Below are 16,230 nucleotides of genomic sequence, written 5' to 3'. Positions count from 1 at the left end.
ACGCCCTGTTGCTGGGGTAGCCATGCGCTATATAAGCGTTTATAACATCTGCTCTCTCACCATCCAATAAATGTTACATCCACCAACCTTGATATTCTCAGATTGTTATTTTTGTATTTTACCAGACTTAGTATACAGTTGCATTAGCATTTAGCTAGTTGTTCTATGTAAGAATTTTCAATCAATTTGTAAGTTGGATGGATGGGGTTGATACTTCTTAAGTCGGCTGAGCTAAATAAATATGTATATAAAGTTAATAAATTTACTAGCTCTCCATTACACCTCATATTAATGCTATTGCCAACTCTGTCACATGGTCATTTGCACTCTTCCACTGGGAATACTCATGCTGCACCCAGTACATCTTATTTTTCAAAAAATATTGTAAAGGATAAAGTTTTAAGTTGTTTTTTATCCGCCTTCTTGACGTGCTCAGCTGACGGTGAACTCAAACGGGTTTCCAAGTGCAACATGTTTTTGTGATGTCAAATTAATCCATCGAAGGGGTCAAAATTAGCTGAATTTGTTAATAGGGCAGTTCGGATCCCTGGCCTTCCTCAGCCTGTGGCAATGAACTAAAAACTGAAGCATCAGCTTTAGTGATGGCTGCTGTAAATTAATTTCAAGACTGATGTGTTATTGCCTTACACAGAGGGAAGATGAAAAATATGACAAAATACATTTGAGTAAGATCTACTGAGCCACACTGCCAACCTCCCTAGAAACGCCACCAGATCACGATAAATATTCGAGGCTTTGAGGGCTTTCTGGAGTCCTGCAGCCATGGGATCTAAGATCACTGTGTGATATAAATATTGAAGATACTGACGAGACAAAGAGGAAAGCTTGTGATGATGGGACCCTTGGGCCTTAATAGCATCAGGCAAATCTACTGTGTATAAATTAAAAAGCAGGGCTGCCAGCACATCATAGCCCTGTTTGAGTCCTCTAATAGTTTTTAAGGCAAAGCCTACCAGACAGCACAGCTCCTCCCCCCATCCCAAAATTCTTGTATCACACACATTTCTCTCTCTCGCTACTATGGTTCTCTAATGACCCCCTTCATCTCCCCGTTTTCCATATTTCTCTGTCGCCCTCTGTTTGCTCCCTGCCTTTCACCTGCTTCCCCTAAACCATTTTGTAGTGAAGATGTTGTTTCAAAAAAAGGCATCTAGGCTACTTTTTTTTCTAGTTTTTTGTTACCTCCTTGACTTTCAGCAAAAAAAGATATCATGCCCCACCAAGAAGTAGATGAGCAATGTGCATTCCACTATCAGTCTTCCAAAAGGATTTCTTCTTAGGGAGAGCATGGGGGTGGGCAGTTCATGTCCCATTAATCTCCAGCAAAACTCATATAAGCTTAACTTACCACCAAAATAAAAGGATTACTCTACCCATGGAGCACGCTCCAGTCCCTCCCATGCTCCAGTTTATGAGGCTGTAAAATAACCCTCAGAACTGGCCTGCAGAGCGCCGACCTTAAAGCTGGAGAACCGAGTTTGAGTCTTGGACGAAGTTCAAACATCCTGCGATTCTGGGCCAATAACTTAATCTCCATGTGTCTGAAAAATGAATGTGTCCCTCTGTAATGAAACTGGTGCTTAACTCACCCTTGGACTCCATCAGATAGATGTAGACTGCTGTGTAGCACAGGAATAGTGACTCTGCGCTGCATGTATGTGGCCTGAGAGAGGTACAGTACACAGGGATAGAGCAGTGCTGTGCAGTCCATGTACAGTTTGTGTATGTAATGAGTGTATGACTGTCTGCAAATAATACATTACATGAGAGATGTAACACTGTGCAGTGCGTGCACAATGCAAAGCATGTGCTGGATGGATGAGTGCTTATAAGATGAACAATACATAATGGGTGAAGTGTAGCGCAGTGCACAAGGTGAATGAGTGTGTGCTGGCAGCGTGCGTGTTTGCAAATGGCACACCCTAAAAAGCGTCATTACATTTGACTCGGGCATCAAGTTGGGCTTAATGACACGACTAATGTGATACCTTGAAGTAAACATTCTAGTCTCATTCAGAAGTTAGCCCGACTGAGGGGTCAACCAGTAACTCTGTGTAAGCCAATGGGGGTACAAACTTTTCCCCAGCAAAAACGACAATTTGGAAGTTTTGTTGGTATGACACATTGAAATATATGTCCTGCTTAATGATATACAGCTCCCTGCCTTAGGGCCCACAAGCCTTCCTTAGGAGAGACTTACATATATTGTTAAAGGAAGTAGGGGCTTTGCGAATTAGCAGTTTTAAAACTGCTCTTCCAGGCTGCAGTGACAGGCTGGGATCCATTTTGTACTTTGTCACACACAGGATGGCACAATTAGTCCTGCAGCCCTGGGTGTACTCTCCAACTTATATGCCCTGGATATCCTTGGTACCATATACTAGGGACCTACAACTAAGTCCACCCCAGTTTCTTAGGATCTGTGGTAGGTTGGGCCTGAGACATCAGGAGTAAAAGGCCTCAACCACCGCTGGGCCCAGTAGCACGAGTGTGCCCCATGGCCCTCTGAAAGGGGTTCCAACATGGATAAATTACAACTACACTATTTCTTCAATTTACATTTTAAACAGAAACCAAGGATGCCATTTCTTTTGTTGCACTAGGGGGTTAGCACACACTGCCTACATCACTGAGCACTAACATACATTTTTTTCCCATTATCCACTTTTAAATACGAAGTGCGCTGTTCGATGAATAGATTAAACTAATGCAACCATAATTTACTACTCTCCTTCAGTGCACACCCACCACCAACACGCCTCTCCCTCTTTTTCTATCATTTGATCACTACACTTACAAACAATTTAATCCATTAGCAAGGTAGGTAAAGTACCAGTGCCCTACACAAACCTACTGAACCGATGCTAAGCCTTTGTGTGACCCATCTACACATATCTCTCCTGTCCTTAGCCTCCCGACGCAGCACTTTCAAGGTCATATCTTCCATTGGTGCAGCAGCTATGGTGACTGTAGGACAGTAAACTCACTTCTTTAAGTCCTACATACGAAAAACAAGTTGATGATTTTAGCGCCTGCTGCTTGAAAACAAAAAGACATGTTTTCATAATACATTTTTTGTATTTAGCATATTTACTCTTGTATTTAGTGTTATGATGTAGTTTGTTTACTTTTGAACATGTCCCCTCTCTCTTCTCAGTGCATGCATCTTCGGTTCCAGAACCTTTTTTTCTGGAGCCTTTGAGGCAGTTGCTGACTTGAGGAGATCTAGGCAGGACGCTCCTGTTTTGCTGCAATTGGTGCTTCAACAAAGAAAGTTCTACTTGAAACTCTGGATGTTTACGACTTTCCAACTTCCCAAGCCATGCCCAGCTCTAAGCTCCCACAGCGCCTCTCACTCTTCCTTTCTTTCCCACTGTAAAGGCATAGGTGACCAAAGCAGCTTTAATCAATTCTTGATTTATTGAGGACATTATAAATATTGAAAGCGTTGAGGGCGTTTTGGAGTCCTGCAGCCGTGAGATCTGGAGTTTACTTTCAACATTTAACACCTCATCCTTCGTGCCCTTCCATACAGTTCTAAAATCAAAACTATGCTCTTTCACGTCGTGCTTTTTTCTTTAAAAAATAACCCCCAAAAGAAAACTATGTTCTTATCTACCATCTACCTCTTCCTTTAGCAACCCTACTCTACTCTACAGAGCATTACTTAGTGGGCCAAACAGCATGTGCAGTAACACCCAAAACCCAAAACACCAACACACATTAAAGCTTTATTTTTAAAATTTTCGCAAGAACGTTGCAGCACATTTACTTACTCCAACTACACTTCATGACAAACTGCCTAAGGCGCTGCGCACGGAGACAAATGAGTCCATCTGAAACTAAAAAACCCTCAGTGGTACTATTCCAAAGCCCATCGCCAAGCTTCTCGCTCACCAGTCCTCACTATTTGCTCCCGCACTTCCATGTCAATTCTTTCCATTTATGCAGCCAGTGCAGTCGCACCAGGACACTCTGGCCTCAGGGACCTGTGGCCACCATAATACTTTGGTACACACACACATGTTCACACACGCACACACACACACACACAGCAACTGTACTTACTAGGCCACAGCTTCTTTTTGAGCAGTGGCATGGTGTCCCACACAAACCTATTAATCACACACTACTGAATTGTTCCAGTCAGTTACACATTCCTCTCCCGTCTCTAGAGTTTACCCCAACTTTTCAAAAGGTGTAGCTTTCATTAGTGCAGTGGCACTGGAACACTATTCGCTCTCATCTACTTTTAATCTCAAACCATGTCTATTGTACTTGTGTGCTTTTCGGCAACTGTGTTACTTAAAAACAACCACCGTCGTTCTCCTTCTGCAAGCCCCTGACCCCCTTCTCAGTATTCCTTTTCCATTTAAAAAAACATATCAAACTCCATTTATGTTCTTTACGCTAATAGCTAGCACCACATTCAATTACCATCAGTTGCGGCTGGTGAATTTTGAAAGGGGTAGGGCTGCCATACATGAAAGTATAAGGATTAATCATATTCAAGGTGAATGTGGTACTGGTAACCACTGATCCTGCAAAGTTATCTGACCTGAAAACACATTTGAAAGCAAAGGTAGTGAAGAATGCATTATTATCACTAATTCAAGGCCTAGTTTTACAGGTCTTTTTACTTAAACTACTTTTCTTTCTCTCTAAATTGATCTCTCCTACAGCATCATTGCATAAATTACAGCTGTAGTAATGTAGAGGCTGGGGAAAACTGGTTAAAGATGGTACCCTTCTCTTGCCAGTGTTTCCTGGGCGGCCCTCTCGGTACAAATCACTGTGTCTGTCTCCTTCATCTGCCTCAGACGCATAGACCCAAAAATCTTATCACAAAAGATTAATATTTTTTATAAAAAAATGTCACTAACAACGCTACAGTGCAGAGTGTCAGCTTAGGCCGGAGCTGCTTCATTTTTCTAAAAAATAGTTAAAGCTCAAGCCCAAATGCTGCATATGATGAAAGTTGTGGAAGACAAAATTACTGCCCTTCGACCTAAAATTACTGGTTTTGCCAGTACCAAACAGGAACGGGTTCATGCTAATAGAATAAAAATTGCATGCTGTTAAACCCAGCCCTAGATAGGATGGGTACGATACACGTGTCCAATAACCTGTGCTCACCCTCGGGTAGTTTGTCACAGAGCAGTCACACTAATCTCCAGGGTCAATTAGTAAAGTAATGTCACAACACCACCCTAGCAACACACTGCATACGCTACAAAAAGACTCCACACAACGTATATATAAAACACTAATCTTTGTAATACATAAACACATAAAAATCTACACAATATAAAACATTGAACGCTCTGCACATTGAATATATGCGTTACAGTTATATATAATTGTCCAACTTTCTCATTAGCAGTAGAAAAGCATAACCCTATATGCCCTATTCAGCGGTAATCAACAAACACTACATTCCCAATATTGCATACCCCAACAATTGCATTGGTCAAGGAATCACATATCTTGACTACGCCTCGTGACCCAGCCCCCCCAGTCTCTCAACTACCCCTGATAACGATATACGTTGCCCCTGCTTGCGACACATTGATTAGGATGTCGGAACCAATTATAGCGGAAAGCAACAGTTACTTAGTTTCGTCCATCCGGATTAGGTCCCCAGGCACCCAATGGCACTTGCACGAGTGCGGGATCACTATACCCACATACAAAAAAGGCTGTAACCAAGGAAGCTGGCGTACTTCCAAGTCTGAAGAAATGTTTCCCCTCTGGTAGCAGTGGGAACTGCCGACAGCTAGCTGTAGGTGCCTTAAGGCACAACAAAACTCCTTGATCCCCGTCACGATGTTCTCCACAACAAAGTACCTTCTGGTGTGGGTCTAGAGAGAGGGAGCCAGCGACCTCGGACAGAGGCCCCGGTGTCAGGCACTGTCCTTCTAATCTGGAGGTCAAAGTCAGTCTCATCTCCCAGCTCAGGCCCCCCAACACCCCTCAGACACCACACGCCCCAGAGTCAAGTTAGCACAGGTCCCCTGGTTGTAAAGATGGGTCCCTCGGACTCTGCAAGCTTCCCCTGTACTCCTCGAGCTCCTCAAGTCCCAGCATCTCAGTTGGGCTGCTGATCTTTACGAGCACACTCCTCTGCACAGTGTAATGACGTGTAGGTCATAAGGGTCCTTGTCCCAAATGACGATCACTTCAACCCAGTTCTGCCACATCTCTGCCCGGTCTTATGATCTTGTGAAAACAAGGAGATCCTTTGTGTCCCTGGGATCTCTGGGACAGGAGGCCATTCAACCGGTTTTTGGAGAGTCTTAAGGACCCGGGCCACCACAGTAGGCACTAGCTGCAGTCCAGCAAGGTCCAGGCAAAACCCACTCACCAGGAGCATGACAAGCTCCAGGTCACAAGTCGGTTTCTAATCCAGTTGCAGTCCCTGCAGCCCTTATGATTCCTCATGTCGATGTTCCAGCATCGAACCAGCGTAGCATGGTTCTAAATCCAAAAGCATCTTTAACTTCTGAGATAGAGCTCCAGTATGTAAACCCACAATGGCCATTGAAGATGCAAACAGTTCAAAAGGTCACCTTTGAAATGCACAGGCCCTCTCCACATTCTGCACTGTTTGCCAACCTTCCCTGGGAGGTTAGATTACTATATTTAGTACGGCCAAAAGCCTGCCCCTTAGAATGCAGGTGTCAATTTAACCCCCACGTAACCGCCCCAGAGAGGACCCTCAGAGACAGATAACTGCAGTTTCCCTTGTGCCCCTAGTTTATGGCTTTCTATCGGGAATGCACAGATGTAGATGTCTCCCTATCACCCAGATGTGAATTGGAGATAGGCCAACAGGAACACAGAGCCCTGAGCTGCGAAATGCCCACTTCCCCAAAGTGACATTTGTGGACAAGTAATGGTGAATCCACTTGTACTATCGTAGAGGATTCGCCATTACGAACTCATCGATACCAAATACTATAGTGTTACTATTCTGCACAGGGAGACAACCATTACAACGCAGAATTAACAACGTGATACCTTTACGACGCGGTCATCACAACGCAAGTCGTTACAACGACTTGCGCTGGATGGCGCTATATACTAAGGAATAGTATGATTTACTATTCCAACACCTTCTCTACTGTTACGTAGGCTGGAGTTGGAATAGTAAATTATACTATTCCTAAGTGCAGCGCCTCTAGCGCAAGTCGTTGTAACGACTGCGTTGTGATGACCGTGTCGTAAAGGTATCGCGGTGCAAAGACCGCATTGTAATGACATACATCCTTCTGCACATAGGGAATCCTGCTCAATAGCCTTTGCCTACATTCCCCCATGTCAATCCAATGCGAGAAGCAGACCCAGTCGTACCGAACATAGCATTCAGTGCCATTCACAACCCTTGCATGCAACGCAGACATGCATATGCCCTACCTCTGCCCAACACAGCACCCTGTAACCTGGGAGAACTCCAATATAGAAAGAGACATGTGCGTAGCTTTTAAATGCCAAGCCGAGTAACAGTAACCTGCGCACACAGGCCCAACCAGGGCCAACCTGTGGCACGACCTCTGTGGATGGCACAACCAGTTTTGCAAGCCCACGGAGGAGCATTCAAGAGGCATGCCCTGGTTATATGTCTTACCCCTAGACAAAGGACTTACAGCTAACTTGAATAAGCCAATCATATATATACACACCAATCACCAGTATGTATATGACAAGCACAGTGCTTTTGCACTTAATGGCAGTGTGAAACGCGCTCAACGTCCCAAGGCTAGCACCTAGATCAGTGGAAAACTGGGAAGGAGAAAAGCAAAACAGTTGAGGGAAAGCACCCTATAAAGAGCCATTTACAACACATGCTAATTTTGATTATCAGATAGTATGCGTGCTTATGTAAAACTGAAACATGTGCACCCCGTTTTCAGCCTTTGACCAGGCCTCACTGATAACGCCTGTCACATACACAGTGTTCAACCCTTCTGCCTCCAATCCTGCTATCCGATTCCAAACTCATCACGGAGTAGGGAGGGGTCAATGAGGCTTGCTGATTCACCCCAGGCTGTAACAAGTAGGGAAAGGTGAACTCTTGCTGATTGCAATCTCTTGGGAAGCACAGGCTGCAGCCTCAAGACCCAAATACAGTCTGTAGGCGGGGATGGGGCACATCACGGGAAAGAGTAGACCTACACTTGGGTAGGCCACAGAAACTACTGCTTAAATCAGATAAGCCCAGAAAATCCTGCAACATGGCACATGTTCAGTAAGTGCATGTGCCTGACAATGCTGTGACTGCCTCTCGCACAGAGGGAGGGTCAGAAGCTATGCTGAACTATCAGTACTTAGTGCAAGTAAGATCCATTTATTTAATTCATAAAAAGCAGGCACAATTATCATGTAGCAATATTGCTATATTGTTTGTTTGTTTTTTTGAGTTTTATATTGCGCGAACTAGACCTGAGACATCGGGTATCTGAGCGCTTTACATGAGCACCAGTTTCGTTACCGAAGGACACATTCATTTTTGTTAGGCACGGGGAGATTAAGGGATTTGCCCAGAATCACAGGATTTGAGTGTCATTGCGAGACTTGAGCGTTGTTGCCGAGACTCGATCCCCCCGCTTCGAAGTCGACCGCTCTAGCCGTTAGGATACATCCTCTCCCCTCCTCTCTATTGTGCAAGTATTGTTAAATTAACTTTAACATCCACCAGTAGTATGAAGAACTAGTAGTCTGTCCATGTAAACATGCATTGCATAACAGTTATCAGGCCTTTGTATATCATTTCACACCATTAACAGCAGAGTGGCGCCGGATAAGAACATTTTACTCGCTGCATTAGAGGTCACATTGTTTATTGCTTCATCAAGTAAGATTGGCAAGGACGGGCCCGTGCTGCTTCGAGACCATTGAACTGAAAGTACTGCACCCGAGCACATTACTTAGAGAGTCACACGGCAACATCTCAGCAGCGAAGATCATGACAGACTAAAATTAAATATAATTGAAATTTACATTACCTGACACTAGACAATGGCAGCTTGGCAGAAAGGCCAGCGGCATGAGAGCCTGCAGGCCCCTGCCAAACTCGACTCTGGCAGCCACAGCCGCGGTCCGGACGCGTGGCTTCATGACGAGAGGCTGCAGGCACCAGTGAACCCTCTCTCAGGCACTGCAGCGACCTTGGTCCAACTCTAGTCAGGACTCCAGCAGCACCTTGGTGGGAGGCTACAGCGTGCACGCACCATGTTGGCTGGCTGTGCCAGCAGCGACAAGCTCCACTCCAGCCAAAGTTTAATTAACTACATGAGAACTGCCGCCTGCTCGCGTCGTGCCGTGGGCGGTCCGCCCTTCCTCAGCATTGGCTAAACATGGGACACATTGTTGCACTATTGTGTCACACGAATGCCAAATGGAGCCTGTGCAGATATTGTTAAACCAGCCCCTGGGCCTGCAGCAGTCAGAGTCCCTGTCAGGTTGGCCACATGTTTCTTTACTCAATGCTAATTATAGCACGCCAGCTTGAAAGGTTTAAAGAGGCCTTATAAATGAGTGACTTTGCATTTGTGATGCGGACTACCACACTGAAATGCGTTAGTCTAACGCATGATGCGTGGCACTTGGCAGGACTGGTTAATTTTACATGTGCCACAGAGTATGTCAGCAGATTTCAGGATGTGACTTTTACATGGCTAAAGAAGAATGTATTCTTCTGGAAATATGCCCATTGTATGCGAGTTCAATATAGCAAATTGATAGGCTCGTGGAGAGCGTGCCCACAATACCAGCCACTGGAAGGCAATACTATTATCTTTACGATTTAGCATCCCTCTGAAGGACAATGCCATGTTTTTAATGTTTTCATGAGATAAATTATTACATCATGATAAACACAACAACCTGGCATATTAAGCTTTTCAATAAAAAAAAAAGGACAACGTTGATTGAGCGTGGAAGAAGACAAGACACCCTTTGACCAGTTCTTTTCTATGTATCCACTAATCGTCACGCCCACCCTGGCTACAAAGGTCACGCGCCAGGCTCACTGTATCTCGCACCTTCCAGCGCCTGATGACGTCAGCGTTCTCTTCCGCCCACCAGCGGAGGCAGCCGCCTGCATTCTGCTGCTGCGTCATCCAAACTCGAGTCCCGTGACGTCACCGACAACGACCCGAGAATAGCCAAATCCTCGAATATTAAAACCAAACGCCTCCTTGTTTTGAATGCAGACTGTGTTTTAACTTTTCAGAGTTCGGAGACCCGAGTTTCATTTTTGGCGCGTTACTCCTCTCGCAGTGCTCATGCGCGGCTCTGGTAGAGTTCTTGGGTGGATATAACGGTTGAAATAATGCGGCGGCCATGTTGTAATGGGGCTTCTAGTATTGTATAACGTAGGTTACTCAGGAGCCCACTTTAAGTTACAGGCAATCCCCGGTTTTTTGGCGAGGTTCTAGTTCGTGTTTGTCGTTCTATCGGAGTAATATTTTTCGCAAGTCTTCGGCCTATACCAATTCGACAATTTTACTTGTCTTTCTGCGCCACTGTGGATATAATGTGAACATATGGTTTTCTTAAATATATATAAATTCACGGAATCTTAACGTGGTTCCTCTATGTGACAGACACATTAAGCCTTCTTAATTTGCAAAAAGTTCAGTACAAGGGCATAAGGTATTATTTCTGATGGTGCAACTGCAGTTGGTGCAACCCACATGTCACTTTAAACTTAAGGTTTTAGTCCTAGTTTTATAAGTGTTTAAAGATAAATTACACACATGCTCCACTAATTAACTTTGTTAATAAATTACATACACAGCGCCATCAAGTAGTAGATTCTCATTAAATTGTGCCGTGTTTACAAATAAGTGTTGGTGCCGAGCACAAGAAAACACTGGCTGAAATTGAGTACTGCTTATCAGCTTTGCCAATGCCTTTTTATTGTCCTATGCAACTTTGGTAAAAAGGAAATTAGGGAAAAACAGGCTGATTGCATTGTTCCGCTGATGAACGTATGCTACCATGCCAAATACCATGCATCAAGGGTTATTGTAACCTATTTTGATGTATCTCACCGTATTCCTGCACTAAAATGCATGTGTCACTCCTGTTTAGCTCCTCTGAGCATTCATTGATCGAGGCACTTTGCTGTCAGGGAGGATTGAGTAGACAGCACTCGTTTGTTTACCCTTTACTCTAGCTTGAGCATGCCCAGAGAAGAGGTAACTGGGGTTGCTGTGGAGCCTGTGGGAGGTTGAAATATTTGGGACTGCTCGCCAGTTAGTGGAGTAAAACTTGTTTATTGAACCCAGAGCGCCGGGAAACACCGCTGCTCTTGGCTGCGGTCGGCGCCTAACTCACATGGCCGCCTTCCGCTTCCGCTTGCGCCCTTCCGGTTCCGGACAGTGCAAGACTAGACCGTCACCACATATCTCCCCCCTTTCTGCAACATTAACTAACAACTACATCTTACTGTCAGTCCATCCCAAAGTCCTTGAACCTCTCAGGGATCCTCACACTTCTACCAGCTCTCGTCGTCTTCACTCCTTCTCCTTGTGCTCTGCCTTGTCCTTCTGACGGCCGTCCCAAAGTCCTTGCCTTCACATTCATCTCTCCCGTTCCTTTATCTCCTCTATCTTCACCTTTCTCTTCCTTAGGTCCTCTGACCTCCTCGTGCTCACTTCCCATTCCATCTTCCACTTGCTGCATGCCTTCTTCTACTTGCTCATGTCTCTGTCCATCACATCCTTCCTCGCTCGTCTCCACATTCTCTGTTTTCTCATCTCCCTCTGTTCCCCAATTCAAGATCTTGCTACACTTAGCCATCCTGTCCTGCGACCACACTTTACCATCACTAAGCAGTGCAGATCTGGCGTATGGTTCTATAACTTGTAGGGGTGGGGTGAACTTGCTTTCTCCCTTTCTTCTGAGCGTTGCTACTTTCACTCTATCTAATGTCACTTCTTGGACACCGTGTCTTTTGTTGAAATGTTCGGTGTATGTTTCCTGCGCTCTTTCCAGGTTTCTCTTGACCACCGCTGGAGACCATTTGCTCTGTACAACCATCTTCCTCCACACAGCATTGTCCTTTGTGAAGGGTTCTCTTCCTCTTAGCACCTTGAATGGGCTGTACCCCGTGCTGCCAGGTGTGATCCGGTAGGCCCATAACATTTTTGGCAACTCCTTCTCCCAGTCCAATCCATCGCTTATGGCAGCCTGAATGGTGCCCATAATCACCCTGTTGAAACGTTCAACTTGTCCATTCCCTGAGGGATGATATATGGGCGTGTGTTTGACCTCTATGCCATTTCTTGACATAAATGCTTCCCATTTCACCGACGTAAATTGTGGTCCATTGTCACAAATTATCACTTTCGGAATTCCTTCCTTGAGAAACGCGTTTCTTAAGAAGGATATCACAGCCTCCGTGTCCATAGTTTCCTTCACATCAATCTCCGGCCATTTGGAGTACTTGTCGATCAACACTACCACGTATTTTTGTAGTCCTTCCGTGTTTAGAATGGGTCCCATGATGTCAATGGACACCATCTCCCAGGGTCCTTCTGGTATGGGGAATCGTCCCAATTGAGGTCGCATCACACACTGAGATTTGTCTGCCTTGGAGCACGACTCACATTGTCTTACATACCTCTCCACCTGGGAGTCAATGGCTGGCCACCAGTACATTTACCTAGCCAGGGCCTTTGTCTTTGTAATACCCTGATGTCCTTCATGCAGTAATGCCAATAAATGGTCTATCACCCCTTGGGGGGGCACCACTTTGTCACCTCTTAACAGGAACATGGGATTCTCTCCCAGTGACATCTTGTCTCGCACTTCCCAATACCTTCTTAACGTTTCTTTGAGATGTCTCTTCTCAGGCCATCCATGGACGACGTACCCCTTGATTGCTTCCAGATCTTCGTCAATTTGTACGCCTCCTCCCACTCTTGGGCACTTATTACTCCTTCCATGTCCTGAATGGTGGCGACCACATAACCATCCCAGTTCGGGGTCCCTTGCACGTCGGCCCCTTCCTTTGCTGCTGCCCGACTCAGGAAGTCAGCCACCTTATTTCGTGGCCCTGGTATGTGCTCCACATCGTACACGAAGTCCAAGAGTCTCAGTGTCATTTTGGCTATTCTGGGAGTGGCGTGGGCATGGCCACATGATGTTAATACTTTTACTAGAGGCTTGTGGTCAGTTCTCACTAGGAATTTTGCTCCCCACAGATACTGCCGGAATCTCTCCATTCCCCACACTACTGCTAGCATCTCCTTTTCAATGACGCTGAACTTTTCCTCGTTCGGCGCCAAGGACCTCGAGGCGAAACTGATGGTAGACGGTAAACATCGTTTACAACGATGTTTTCACAACGCGGTACCTTTACACCGCGGCTGTGACGTCGTTACCACGACTTGCGCTGGAGGGCGCTCAAGGTCTAAAAATATTTAATTTACTATCCTAACACCTTCCCTAGGGTCCACGGGGACTGGTGTTAGAATAGTAAATTAAACTATTCGAAATCCGCGCCCCCCCAACGCAAGTCGTGGTAACGACTTGCGTTGTCACGGCCGCGTTGTAAAGGTATGCGTTGTGACGGTACGTGTTGTACCGTCATATATCCATGGTAGACATCTCACCCCTCTCCGATTTCTGCATCAGTACCGCCCCCAGGCCTTTTTCACTTGCGTCGGTGGTGAGGACTGTGACCGCATCAGGATCAAACCCGGTCAACGGTATCCTCGTGCCGAGTTCCTGCTTCAGCTTGACAAATTCTTCCTGTTCTTCCTCGTTCCATTGGAAACCATTGCTCTCCTTCAGAAGTTTGCGCATGCAGTGGGTTTTTGTGGCAAAGTTGGCAATGAATTTGCTATAGTACTCTGCCATCCCCAGGAACGATCTGATATCCTCCTTCTTCCCTGGGGCTGGCGCGTCCAAGATTGCTTGCATGTTGGCCCTCTTTGGCTCTATTCCTCTCTCACTCACTTCATGCCCAAGGTACGTTACTGATGGCACCCCAAGTTTGCACTTTGACCACTCTGCCGTCAATCCATTTGCCTGCAGTGTGCGTAGTACTTGATGCAGCTTCTCATTGTGTTCCTGTTTGGATGCTCCCATGATGAGGATGTCATCCTGGAAGAACTGGACACCACTCATTTTCCTGAAGAGCTTATGCATGAGGTTTTGGAACACGGCCGCTGCGGATGCCAACCCGAATGGCATTCTAACAAATTTGTAGCAACCAAAAGGGGTGATAAAGGACGTGAGGTGACTGCAAGAGGGATGAAGTTTCACCTGGTGGTAGGCTGAGGATAAATCCAACGTGCAGAACCACTTGATGCCTTTCGTTTTCGCTAACATCTCGTTGATGCGGGGAAGAGGGAATTTGTCGACCAAGATGTTTTTGTTCAGTTCCCTAAGGTCGATGCATAGTCTCACCTTCCCATTAGGCTTCTGGCCACCACCAAGGGCGAAAGCCACTCCGAGCTCTCTATGGCTTGTATGACCCCGCTTTTCTCCAGTCTGTCCAGTTCCGCTTGGACCGCTTCCTTACATCTGAGTGGAAGGTTCCTCACTTTGTGTGAGGAAAATGAAATTTTACATGACCAATATGTCTCCTGCGTGTACCCTATGTTTAATGTATGTGCATGTCACCCATGCATTTTCCCTTAGTGGCCTGAATAACGAGGCCTCTGCATTTACGTCCTGCATTAGGATGCCAGTCATCAAGTCTCCCATGTAAGAAACGTTAATTTTGCATTGAGGCCCATGTGTTTGCATTGTGCACTCTTAAATCAAGATGAACCCATTTTTTGTGGCTCAGCCTGAGCCAGTCTCTGAATTAGGGTTTCATGACTCCAGACACTCTGAGAGCTGCAGTTACGTATCCCTGACCTCGCATACTTCTGGCTCAGCCGAAAGAGGCCCAGCACGGGGTGCCAAGACAGTATTTTGCACAACAGTTATCTGCTTGCTCTACAGAATCACATTCCTGCCTGGTGAAGAAGGTAAACAGAACCCGTCTGCAGAGATAGGGCCTAGCCTTTCTGTCTCCGTTTAAGTGAATTACAGAGCTTGCATCCGTAGAAAGCCCACGGCCCCCACGCAATGAACGAAGAAATATATGCCCTCTCTGGCTCTTAGTGATGAGCGACCTTTGCTTCAGATAATACATCCCCGGACTCAAGATATCAGATAATACCAGACGTGCTGATCGCCCTGACACTGAAGGCCTCCCTACTAGACTGAATGTCAGCTCCCCCCAGTTACACGTCAGTTGCACGTCATGATCAAGTTGCGCACACAAGTAGGGCAAAGTTCCAGCTGGCCACGCAACCCCCTCCATGTATCCACCCACCTATGACTCACCTATGACTCCTCAAATGCAACGCCCACATGCTCTTATCTCTCTTTCTCTTGCTCTGCTTGGTGCGTTCCTCCCTATGTACGAGATTAAAAGTATAAATATATGTACTCAGTAAATAAGGTTCAGAAGACCCTTCCTGAACCTTAGTGGTGATGGAACTGATTCTCCCCTAACTCGAGTTATGGAAATAAAGCCCTTTTGAATCGGACACCACGGACTCTGCCTCTCATTTAATGCATGACACTTTGTTTATTTATAGAAATTATGACAGGGTAATATTTTATTTACCACATGTGCACTACTGGTTTCGCACCCTCCTTCAACTTGATGAGGTGTTGGTATTTGACCAGTTCTCCTATTTGTCCCCCGAATACCTTGGGGTACTCCCTGCGCCATGCTTCATTGTCGCAGTTTTGTTCCATGTCCATTAGCAAAATCTTCTCTACTCCTCCAGGATTGAGTTGTATCCCTAACGCTCCCTTGTCCTTCCAACTGAGCACAGATGGCCCTTTCTCAGCGACGTACAGCTTGCACATTGCTTGTCGACCCCTGAACTCAAACAGCAAAGGGCAGTATCCTAACATGGGTATCCTCTGCCCCGTGTACGTGACCGGTCGTAGATCCATTGGGCGTAGTCCCTCCTGTACTTTCGTCGCGAATTCCTTGTCCCACACTTGCCTTTGTATTATGGTGATGGGTGCTCCGCTGTCCGCTATCATTTCTATAGGCACTCCTCCTATCTGCATGTCCAACCTTGATTTGTCCGACTCTGTGCATCCCACGTCCAATATTTGGGCGTCGATGTATAGAAACTCTTGCTGGTCATCTTCATCCGATCGGCTCGCCTCTTCTTCTTA

General features: G+C 45.8%; 1 protein-coding gene across 2 annotated transcripts in view; it reads right to left on the bottom strand.

Moving 5' to 3' along the window:
- Positions 1 to 16,230, bottom strand: part of FANCG (FA complementation group G) — a 288,288-nt gene that overhangs the window by 242,836 nt on the left and 29,222 nt on the right. The window contains exon 1 of one of the 2 annotated variants that reach the window (XM_078674679.1): positions 10,065 to 10,277. The exons of the other annotated variant lie outside the window; for it this stretch is intronic. Within the exon in view, the coding sequence (XP_078530805.1) occupies positions 10,065 to 10,142 (78 nt within the window). The 5' untranslated portion in view covers positions 10,143 to 10,277. Of the gene's footprint in view, positions 1 to 10,064; positions 10,278 to 16,230 lie in introns of those variants that run through there. 2 annotated transcript variants of the gene reach the window in all.

This window comes from Lissotriton helveticus, chromosome 2_1 (assembly GCF_964261635.1).
Source record: "Lissotriton helveticus chromosome 2_1, aLisHel1.1, whole genome shotgun sequence".
Lineage (NCBI taxonomy): Eukaryota > Metazoa > Chordata > Amphibia > Caudata > Salamandridae > Lissotriton > Lissotriton helveticus.
The sequence above is the reverse complement of the archived record's forward strand: the minus strand, read 5'-3'. Positions and strand labels throughout refer to the sequence as shown.